Here is a 12,553-nt window from a genome sequence, read left to right on the forward strand (position 1 = left end):
GAAGTAATAAAATTGGTGGCTAGAAAATAGTGCCTACACCATGTACATGAACCACATTACATATTAAAGCACTTTAATCAAACTTGGAGGTTAAGTAGCTTTTAGTAAATTTAAAGTGGATAGAAATGGCATTCAATGGCAAACAAAATTCTCAGAGAGATAGGTCATTTACTTAAATTTGACATAGTATCACCCCGCTTTTTTATTTTTGGCAATAAAACTGGTTTTATTTCATTAGCTTTACTCATTTAAATGGCACGTATTTATAACTCCCAAGATACTCGTATAAACACTACCTAAAATAATACATAAAAAACAGATCAATAACCTGAAAGTGTTATTACCTATTATGCATTTACTAAATATAATTCTTTATACATCTATTATACATTTTAAATTTTTCCTTAGCTATTATTCCAACATATTAATATAGAAACCATGCTGGGGTCAATATATATCCAAATGTGGCAATGAGTTGGCCAGAACATATAGGACATGGCATTTCAAAATTTCTAATGCAATTCTTATGTCAAATTCAGTCATTTCTCCCCTTTTTATTTCTAAAGTTAATATACCATGGTTAGAGTAATCAGTTGAATATCAAATCCAAGTGAACCATAAAAGTTCAGTCATGTAATATTAAGGCTAATGTGATTAACTTTATTTTTCATGTTTCCTTTAATTTTGACCAGCTTTTGTAATGGTTGCATTTGTAATACTATAAAATAAACTGTTGGTCTCAAAAAAATTTTATAAACGAATTAGTTTGACAACTAAGACTCATATAATAGTTATCTGGCAAAGTGGTACTTTATTCCTGGCCACATATGTATATCTTATCATCACTGTTCCTATTGTTAACATCAATAAAATGAAATTGTTATGTAGTAAGAAATATGGCAACTAAATACCCCCTCCCCACCCTCCAAAAAAGAACAATGTCATCACTTTAATTTTATTAGGAGTCACAAAATTTTTTATTTAGGAAAAATATTTCCTTCATGTTTATTAGATAATGAATCTTATTTAAATGAATAATTTACTTTTACTTTTCTGTGTAGACCAATTAAAAAGTATGCCTCTTTCCTTTCATAAGCAAATTCTATTTGTCTAATTCTGCATGGCAGATAAGAAATTAATACTTTATTTCCTTCTACCTTAAAAATTAATTATGAAATTTTCCTCATTATGAATTAGTTATTTCTTTATGGACTGTTGTCACGATGCTGTTAAAAAAAAAGTTAGAAAAGGATATGGACACATGGGAAACAAACCATAAACTATAACACTAGTTTATAAGGAAATATATTAAACATTGTTTAAATATTAAACAGCAAAATATTCGTATATTAAATAAATAAGACTTGAATTTGTCTTGTGGAACTATAGGCCAATACCACCAATAATGGGGATGGTCTAGTGCAAAAGGTGGCCACAAAAGAAAAAAAAAACAAAAACAAAAAAAGGAGGAGACGACACAACATTTAATACTGGCATTGTTTTCGTAACAAATTGAGCCAGTGATTTTCGATCCTTTCTGAACATAAAATACCTGAAGAACAACTTTTTAAAAATACTGATGAACAGGTCTCATCCCATACAAATTAAATCAGAAACAGGATTCAGGCAACGGAATTTTTTAAAGGCCCCCAAATGATTCTAACGTACAGTCACGGTTGAGAGCTGCTGACTAAAACCCACAAGCTTCTTACTGTTGCCTGACTCAGAAAAGGTGTCCTATGAATGAAGAAAAGGCGCTTTCTTTTACTGGTGGGACAAGACAAGGGTGTCTCCAGTTACTTATGGGTAAGTCAAACTTACTAATGCATACTTCCTTTCCACTAAAATATCTGCATAGGACTCTTCATTTCCTACAGGGAATTACAATTCTGTATTTTTAAACTCCAAGACCAAGTAGAGTCAAAGTACTTTTTTGTAATAAATCAGTTACACTGAGAATCCATCACTCATTCGTGCACATAAATATGTACTGAATGCCTACTGTGTGCAAGGCACTGTGACAGGTGCCGCTACAGGACCTGGAGCCATGAGAGGATGAAGAGTGATGGGCTGGAAGCTTTTTTCCTTAGAATTAATGGCTGTAAAATGAATTACATGGACCTAAATAAGGGAATGAAGGTAAAAAAAAAAAAGGAAAAGAAAAAGACAAAAAGTACATACTAAGGGTTTGATTTTCAAATACATGAAACAGCATATTTGTACTTTTCCTAATGTTATTTCCAGAGCCTCTGAATACACGTAAGGCAAATTCAAGATAGAAAAATAAACCCTGTTTAAAGTAGATGTTCCCAATTTTAACCACACTCTATAAATTTCATACATAAGTATAAATACTAAAAATCTTTATAGAAAGGTAGTTCATGTCCACTTGTAGTGGTCTTAACAAGTAACCTTACATGAAAATATTACAGATTCTAGTCCTTGACTATTTCATCACGGAGAAAGTTTATACAACACAATTTATTTTGAAAACAAGATTTATATGCTGAGAAATTCTAATGTCAACAAATTTAAGTTTTCTTTTCAAGAAGAGAGGATGCAGAGAAGGAAGAAAGGGGTGGGGGGCAGAGTCAGTTCAAACCTTATAAATATCCTAAAATCTAATAATTTAAAATGCTGACTGCTTTCTTCCTCAAGAACCTAGTGAATTCCACATGAATAAATACTTTTTCTGTTCATTATTGGCATGGACTTTTTTGGTTACTTAAAAAATAAATATTAAGTGCTTCTCATTTTTACGATAGCATTAAATTTCAAAATGAGGCTAGGTAATGTCAGCTTAACATAAGAAGGAGCTAAATGTATACATAAAATATGTTAACCTACGAGAGATTCCTGGGGTGGGAAATGACATAAGATGAATGATCAGCAACAATTCTAATGGCAAAAATTCTTTAGGGGAGTAAAGGTTCCAAGCTGCTTTTAAGTAATAAAAGATGGATCAAGACTCAAGAAAAATGCTCATTCATTGTACCTTGGATGCAACACTCTGTCTAAAGTACAGAAGTAGTAAAATATTTTACTAAGTTAAAATATAGGTTTTATATTTTATACGATATTGAATACGCACATAAAAATACCAGTGTTTTTAACTTGTTTCTGTTCAGACACTTAATTAAGCAAATATGTTCTTTGGTGTCTGGGAGAGTTTATCAATATTTAAAGATAATGGAAGATAAGAACATGCCTAGAAACAGAAGACTCAAAATCCTATACCATACAAAGAATCAAAGATGGACTTATGAGAAAAGACAGAGTTACACTGCAGTAGGACTAATACATTTCTTTCCCCCAAATCATACTCTGGCTCCCAAAATAAAAAGTACTATAGCCTATTAGGTTTTTAATCTGTGTTTTGAGATTTTTCAAGTGGAAAGATATCACAGATAGAAATATATCATTCTAAGTTTTAAAATTACCAAAGTCAGTGAGAAGAATGTACATTCATTAAATGTATTCATTGTAAGTAAAGAAGTCTTGAAAAGCCGAACAGTTCAACCAAAGGTGATGAATTGTTCTTGATTTTTCATTATTCCTTTTTAAATAAAGAGAAAGTACAGATATAGTACACATACAGGCTGACATTTTGATTCATTCAAAATAGTCACATCCCTTTGCTTGGTTTTGGAAGTTCCAGAGACTAAAATTAATACCATTCATAACACAGTATTTTCAATAAAAGGAATTATAGAGCAATGAAAAATCAGAAGCAACATGGCTTAGAGAGCCTTATAACCTCTACATATACACACTTTTGTAACCTGTATTTATTTTCTAAAGAAACAAATTTTAAGTAATGCTACTTTAACCAATGGAGAAAAAAATTCTATCAAAATATACAATTTCCATTACAGACTAGAAGGCTAATATTAAAAAAATAGTTGTAAGCCCAAAAGTTTGCTTATATGACAGGCATCATCCCTTTGAAGCATAAATCATCAAATAAGATTTTATAAAAGATCGATCTGTGACCTTCTTCATTTGTTAAGTTCTTGATAAATTCATAAAGCTTGAGTCCCAGTCTCTAGATCACGGTGTATCCATGCTTCTTAATCCAGATTTCCAGAAAAGTGGGAAAACAAGTAATTCAGAATCTCAAGTGGGATTTGTGCTTTACCATGTACCTGAAAAATAATATTATAATAGGTTATAATGATTATAAGAATTCTAGAATTTTTAGAATATAACATGTAAAAATAAGTTGACACTTTTTAAAACTTAAAATCAACACTGGAACAGGATGTTTTGCTTTCTAAAAAACGGATACTGTAACCTTTGGGAATATAAGGATTTCTGAAGTAAGCCAGAAAAAACATTCCTCTTATTAATTTCTATAATCTAAGAGCTTCTGGCTAGAATAATAAATGATTCTCTTTAACATATTATCAATTATAACCACTGGGTTAACTCAATCACCTATGACTTTGAGGAAACCATAATATTTGGTGAGAGACCAAGAAAGTTACAGATTTTACAGAGCACCTGAAATGAGAACCACAGATTCAGTCAGTGGTATTGTGATCACATGCTGCTGTTAAATTTCCAATTATAAAACTGGTATTATTGGAAAGGTCTTCAAGAACTCAATTTATACTAGTAATTAAGATCTATTCAAAAACTGAACTCCTTTCATGAGCAGCCAGCTACCCATAACTCAAGTCCAGAGTCAGAGACCTTTTGGTGCTGGCAAAAAACAAAGGGATCACTTACTTAGTCCAAGTTCCCTGGACAGACAGAAAACAAGGTTCAGAAAAGTCACACAGTTCATTAGAGCCAAAACACAAAATCAAGACTAAAATCTAGGTCTTTCTAACTCAGATTTAGTGCTCTTTCTACCAAGCTATAAGCCCTTTCTCCCTTTGTTCAAGTCAGTATAACAAAGATATTGGTTAATTATCTATTTTAGAGCAACAACAAGTTTGGCAATGTTTTAAAGGGGCTTTGGGGGATATGGTTCACAACTTTAAGGAACTTAAAATCCAATAAGGAGGCAGGAAAATTACTAGAATAAGGCAGAAGGTAAGTGCATTGTAGGATCCGGATTACCTATCCAGGGTTTCCCAGAACCGTAAGAAAACTGGTCTATCCAGATGGCGCTTGTGATAGCTGAGCTCTAATACTGTTACATCCCATTTCTGAACGTTTGGATCCAGACGAACTTCATCATATTTGAGATGGAAGGCTTTAACTACAGGGAGGAGAAATAATACTCTTGAGTCAAACTACAACCAAAATTATAAAAATATTTTATAAAAGAATAAAAATACCCAAACACAGACATTCATCAAAACAACTTAAAGAAAAAGTCAACCTTTCTTCCACCAACCAAACCTGTATTATAACCAAAGTGACCTTTGAAGCAGAGGCTGAGCACTGTAGTATCTCCCAAAACATTCAATTCAACAAAAATTTACTGAGGCTTATACATGCCAGCCACTGGGGATTCAAATAAAAAATGAGGTAAAATAAAATGCATATGATCCAGTGAAGGATAAGAATAAGAAAAAGACTACTCACGTACAGTATGATAAAGGTAGTAGAATATCACAGAAACACAAGAGAATAGTACCTTACCCACATCATGGAGTAAGAATTAGGCGAAACACAGAAAAGTGATCCAGTTAACAAAAAGAACACGCTCAAAGAGAAGAAGGTTTAGTCTAGGAACTAAAGAAATTTAACAAAATTGCATCATGCAAAGTAAGGCAGGGGAAAAAAAAAATAACATAGGGAATGAATAAAAGCTAAGACCACAGAGGTTCAGAGCAATGCCGGCCTTGTAGGCCATATCTAGAGGAGAAAGAGATTTGCTCTACTGGGGAGAAGATACACATATGACAAGAAAGAATCAAGAAAGATTCAAGAAATAATTGGCAAGTGAGAACTAATGGAACTTGGTGAGAAATGAAAAAGGAGGAAGAAACAACTGGAAGGTCTCTGGAGAAGGTTACCTGGAAGTAGATATTTACATGATATAAAAAGAGAGTCCAGCAAAGATCTAGAAGAGGAGGATTTCAGGCAGAGGGAAGAGCTGATACAAAGGCCCTTGGACAGAAGGAAGCGTGGAATGCCCTACAAACAAGAACAACTTTTGTAGGCAATGTCCTATATGCAGAACCTATTCGGTTATGATAAGAAATCTGAATTTTATTCCAAATGTGATAGTAAACCACTAGATTGGAGCAAGGAGGTGAATTACCTGATTTTCGTTTTGAAACGCCATCTCCGGTTGCTGAGGAGATCAAAGACTCTAGGACTAGACTTCCCAACCAGTGTCCGCTGCCAAACGCTAACAGTGACCATAAACACTGACTCTGAATCTTCTTCCTTGGTCATCCCGCTGGACCATCCTCACCAGTTTATTATTGTATTTTTGCAATCAGTTTATCAGCAGTGGAGTCTCAGTTTTACTTGTGCACATGGAAGATGTTTATCTTTTCTTTCCATTTTTTACTTTTTTTCTAACATATAAGATATGATCATTACTATCACCATTATCATCTACTATTAGGAGTTTCTAAAGAGAACATGATTGACTGTTAATTTTGTTAAGTAGCTAATTTATAGCTTGCTTGTTCCATACTGCTTGCAGACGTACTGGTTAACTAATCAAGGTCTAATTCCTTGATGCAAATAACAAAATAAACCATTTGTGCCCCCCCAAAACACATAAACATTACTTCTAAATTATTTGCTTTCATAAATAAAGGTCTCCTCATTGAGCACATTATTTATTTTGAATTTAATTCAAATTAATCAATTTAAACCTATTCATTAAAGGGACTAACCATTATGGATTCAGAAAACTCACTTTCAAAATAATTATTATTTATATGTGTAAAAAATATTTTTTAAGTTTCTTTAAACTTTTAAATTAAGTGAAGTCAATATTTGAATACTCTCTACTGTGCTTACTACATGTTTCTCTTTTCTAATGTTCTCAGTATGATTTGCTTTAAAAATCATTCTTAAAAATACATGAGTTATAAGTTTTAAAATGACTTATCTAAAGCCTTATATAGGGCTTCCTTGGTGGCACAGTGGTTAAGAATCCACCTGCCAATGCAGGGGACACAGGTTCAAGCCCTGGTGAGGAAAGATCCCACGTGCTGCGGAGCAACTAAGCCTGTGTGCCACAACTACTGAGCCTGCGCTCTAGAGCCTACGACTCACAACTACTGAAGCCTGCGCACCTAGAGCCCGTGCTCCGCAACAGATAAGCCACCTCAATGGGAAGCCTGTGCACTGCAATGAAGACCCAGTGCAGCCAAAATTAATTAATTAATTAATTAATTAAGCCTTATATAAAGGCCTATAATCCCCTTTACTAATTTCAATAGATTTAGTTTACACAGTATTTATTTTTCCAATAGAATACACAACTTTTTAAACTAAAACTGAATATCAGAGTCCAAAAAGGTTAAGTCACAAATGAGGAAACTATAAGGTTTCTCTCATCATACAAAGTATGTTATTAGCATGAAGCAATGGTGGCAAGCAAACTTACACCAAGACACCATAAAACATCTTTTTTTAAATTTTAAGGTTTTATTTAAGCTACTTTATCTAAAATGTATTTTGCCATGTAATCAATATAAAATTATTGATGAGCTATTTTATTTTTGTCCTGTGTAAGTCTCTGAAATCTGGTGTATATTTTACACTGACAGAACATTTCAATTTGGACCAGCCAAATGTGGCTGGTGGCTTCTGTTTTGGGCAGTGCAGGTGTAACCAACCGCAGCAAGAACTCAGCTGCCAGTTTAGGGAATTCCCCGGAGGAATTCCAGTTAAGTCCAGTGTTTCTTACTCATAAAAGACATAATTTTTAAGCCTCAGCAAAAATAGAGGAAACAAAGTTCTTTTTATAAGAAGCCAGGGGAAACAATGAAGCGAAATACTTCACACAATTCAGAATTGTTCACTTTTTGCAAACTGCATGAATGTTGTCAATGCTTTTTTGCAGGAACAAAGAAAGAAAAGAAATAGAAAGGTGCTCTTAAATAGTATTTCGGTAGATAAATGATGGCATGTCAAATGACAAAGGGACAACATAATACAGAAGACTATTAAATGAAAAAGTTTTCACAACGATAACTAAAAAATTTGAAGAAATCATCATTTAAAAATTCTGATCAACAAATGCACGTAACCATTTCAAGCATAAGAAATAATATTTTGGGGACTTCCCTGGTGGCATGGTGGTTAAGAATCCGCCTGCCGATGCGGGGGACACGGGTTCGTGCCCCGGTCCGGGAAGATCCCACGTGCCGCGGAGCGGCTGGGCCCGTGAGCCGTGGCCGCTGAGCCTGCGCGTCCGGAGCCTGTGCTCCGCGACGGGAGAGGCCACAGCAGTGAGAGGCCCGCGTACCGGGAAAAAAAAAAAAATTATCCAATATTTGGGTCACCGGTGAGTCTGGCGGGAACAGTTTAGCGGGCAAGCAAGAGAGCACAACTATAGCAGCCTGAGAATCAAACAGAAAGCGCGTGAGTAGAGACAATTCTTTCAAAGGCTTGGCTGTAAAAGAAAAGGAGAGCGAGCTAGAAGAAAAGGTGAGGTAAGAGGAAAGGGTTTTGTTTCCTTTTAAGAAGGAAGGGGCAAGAGTACTTTCATTGCAAATGCTGATAAGTAAGGAAGGAATGTTGAAGAGAAAGAATACTTCTTGTAAGAAAATTATTATTGTTAACTTAAAAAATCTCTAAGTTTCTATCTAAATTTCTGAAGACTAACAATCTGAACAAAACAATGACTTTAGAGAGCATTTATATCTTGAAGACATTCTAATCATTTTTTATTACAGTACTATTCAACAAGGGAAGCAAGCAGGTAAAACACAACAAAATTAGTGTTCACTGACATTGTGCTTTCATTAAAACTCCCATTCTTGGGCTTCCCTGGTGGCGCAGTGGTTGAGAGTCCGCCTGCCGATGCAGGGGACACGGGTTCGTGCCCTGGTCTGGGAGGATCCCACATGCCGCGGAGCGGCTGGGCCCGTGAGCCATGGCTGCTGAGCCTGCGCATCCAGAGCCTGTGCTCCGCAACGGGAGAGGCCACAACAGTGAGAGGCCCACATATCACAAAAAAAAAAAAAACACCTCCCATTCTCTCTGCATCTTTGACTTCTATTTATCAAACCTGTGCATTACTCAGGTTTCTGAAATAACATAAAAAGCTACCATCATATTAGAATTCATTTTTAAAACTGAATGAAGGCAGGAGAATAAGCCATTAAAAGCTTTCAAGCTTGGGCAGTTTCCCGCCTGGAAGAATGGTGGTACTACTAACAAAAAGTAAAATTGCTTTAAAAAAAAAAAAAAAGAAGCTGGGTTTCACAGTAGCATACTCTACATTCATAATAACTAAAGTTGTTATTTCTAACAAACATACCTGTTTCATGAGGATGCTTTTTAAAAAGTAATTTTACTAAATGTTACTAACTTAAATGGGTACTCAAATTAAATGATAACTAGAATATCCCTACCAATAAAAAGACAAGCTTAAATTCATCTACTTTTGGTAGATCAATACATACCAAAATATGGCCAATAAAAGACACAAGACCCACGCAAACTATCCATTTCACAGGTATCTACTGAATGCTGCCCAACGCCACGCTCTCTTCTGTGCTGATGACACAAGCGTGCACGAGGCAGATAAGGCTGCTCCCATCCTGGAACTGGCATTCTAGCCAGGGAAGACTTACAATACAGATATGAAAATAAGATACTGTCAGGCAACAGTGAGTGTTACCACTGCAGAAACTGGGAGGAAGTTAACGGCTACTTCCAGGGTGGTCAGAGAAGGGCTCCCTAAAGGACAGAGTACTTACTTGGCTGGGACCGAAATGAATAGAAAAAGGCCAGTCGTGCAGCAACCACTCCAGATAGTGGGAGTAGCAGGCAAAAGTCAACCCACTTAAAAACTGGCTAACAAAGTGAATAAAAGTGTAGGGACACGCAACAATATTAATGATTTATTAATGTTGAGGGATAGGCAATAATTCACTTTTAGATATAAGTACACAGAAAATATTAATGTTCCAAAAAGGCTTTAAAATATTTCACAGGTGCTTAAAAATTAAAATACGTACTTAACAGGAATCCTTTGGTATACGTATCTCATGTGCAGAGCCGTGCCGGAATGGAGGGGAGGGGAGGGGAGGGGAGGAAGGAAGGAAGAAAGGAAGGAAGGAAGGAAAGCAAGCAAAAGCATTTCTATATTAGATAAGCACTAAAAATAAAGAGACTCTTACTTTTAGCAAATATGTCGACTGGTGATCCATCAGGCAAAAGCCACGGCCAACCTTTGAACTGCCACGCAGGACCTTGCACAAAAACTGCTACAACCCGGTCCCTATAAATAGAAAAGAGGGAAGGGAAGAGTGGAGGCTGAGTATCTCAGATATTCTTGGTTACTATAATCCTTATGGAAAAAGCGTCATCATTATTCCTGCAATAGTCTCCTGTCAATACTTCTGTGAGGCAAACACAGTACTGCATTACCATAACTTTTCATTATAATGTTACCATTAGAGTACATAATGATTGCTACATTTCCCATGCGTTGTTTTTTACACCTAAGTCATTTAAACATAATTACATGCACAGTCCTATACGTGATCCTTTTAGCCTTTTATCTCTGCCCCTTCTGTTAATTAAAGGGCCCATTTTGCTTATGCAACAGGGAACAGTAGTATATCTGTTAACTGAAAAAGTTAGTTTTAAAAGAAAATCATTTAAAACTCAAATGTATCTTAAATATTTCACTTTAATTAAAAATGTTATAAATTAATAATAATTTGCTAACCATTTTATAAAGCTCAAAGGCCTTATTTTGAGTTCTTCTGATTATCTGGAAAATAATCTGAGTACAGAAATCACCTAAACTTTTAAACTTTTTCAATTGTTTTACAACTGTTTCACTCACCCTAAATTCTCTAAGTTTTTTCTAAAGCAACTTGTTTTTCCCAGCCATTCAACTTCATTTTCCTAAAAAGCACAAATCTTTTTCTAGGCCCTCAATATTTCATTAGCTTCCAGAAAATTTGATTAAACTGAGAAGTTATAATAAGTGCAAAAGCTGTAAACAGTTTAAGCCTACAACTAAAGAGGTGGGAACAAAATCATAACATCAACAATAATAACTAACACTCATTAGATTTACTACGAGCATTTACTATGTGCCAGTGCTAGTCTAAGCAGTTTACTTATGTTAACACATTTAACCTTCAAAACAACCCTGTGAGGTAAACTATTATTACCCCTGTTTTACAGAAATGCACAAGCATACTAGAGAACAGTCCACTTGCCAGAAGAGAGGAGGAGGGAGGGGAGGAGTGCAGAGAAGAGAGCAGAGTGGGAGAGAGGGAAGGCAAGCAATGATTGATCTCGTGCACTGGTTGTGCTACTGTCCTGTACGGGGGTGAAGAAACCACATGAATAGCCAACTCAGTGTTCCAATGGAAACAGTGTTGACCTTACAACTCCCTGAAAGGGTCCTGGGAATGCTCAGAGGTCCACAGATCACACTTTGATGATCACTGCATTAGATGGAGACTCTGTACACCCAACAGAACACTAAGCCAAAGTTACCTTCTATTCAAGTTGAAGACTTACAGCAGTGATCCAAGTTACTACGAAAAACCACAGCCTAAAATTCTTAACCTGCTCAAAATCTCTAAGGCTAAAGTTAAATCTTAAATTAAAAATTCCCTCCTTCATGGGATATATGCTCCATACTGCCTAAACCATCTTTGGTAATGGAGCACAGTATTAAATGGCCTCTTAATTTTATGATGTAACTTGCACCATACAATAGTTGAAGGTCCAAGGTACCTGCCAAAGTAAAGAGGATTTGCTAGACAGAGGTCCCCTAGATCCTAGTGTGTCTCGGTTAGCAGGGGAGCAGGATAATAAAAATACTATTCCCAGTGAACTCCTGAAAGGACAATTAACAGAGAATAGAAGACAGGTAAGGAAAATATTATCCCTAGGTTAGGAGACCAATGGCTAGCACCAAGCTAACACACACAAAGCAGTATAACATTAAGCACAGTGATGGCACTTGTATACACTGTGTGTATTATTGTTTTCTGTAAATAACTGCAAACATATAAATGATGTAACCTTCTACTTCCCCTAAGTTTTAAACTTGATATTTGAAATTCTCATCTTACACTTCATATATAACTCAAGGTATTTCTGTTAGGTACTAAAGGAGAATTCTAATACAAGAACCCTTGATTCTTTAGTAAATTTTTAACACACTAATATTCTCAATGGCTTGACTTCCTAACATCTGAAGACTAACGAGTACCTCAAATGTAAATTTCAGCTAATACATCAATGTGTTACACTATTATCAGAGAGATGCACATTAAGACTTTGTATTTTTACTCTGGCTTAGATTAATTAAATAATTCAAGGTAATTCATGTATCTGAATTTATACGTACTTTATATTACAAATATTGGGTTGGCCAAAAAGTTCATTTGGGTTTTCCGTAACATCTTACAGAAAAGCCCGAACGAAC

General features: G+C 35.3%; 1 protein-coding gene across 1 annotated transcript in view; it reads right to left on the minus strand.

The window, feature by feature from the left end:
• Positions 1-785: 785 nt before the first annotated feature.
• The window catches only part of CDC73 (cell division cycle 73), a 91,761-nt gene continuing 79,993 nt past the window's right edge, over positions 786-12,553 (minus strand). The window contains exons 15-17 of the mRNA XM_059041488.2: positions 10,275-10,375; positions 5,068-5,209; positions 786-4,145 (exon numbers count right to left, since the gene is read on the minus strand). Coding sequence (XP_058897471.1) covers positions 4,109-4,145; positions 5,068-5,209; positions 10,275-10,375 — 280 coding nt within the window. The 3' untranslated portion in view covers positions 786-4,108. The remainder of the gene's footprint in view (positions 4,146-5,067; positions 5,210-10,274; positions 10,376-12,553) is intronic.

Source organism: Kogia breviceps, chromosome 1 (assembly GCF_026419965.1).
Source record: "Kogia breviceps isolate mKogBre1 chromosome 1, mKogBre1 haplotype 1, whole genome shotgun sequence".
Lineage (NCBI taxonomy): Eukaryota > Metazoa > Chordata > Mammalia > Artiodactyla > Physeteridae > Kogia > Kogia breviceps.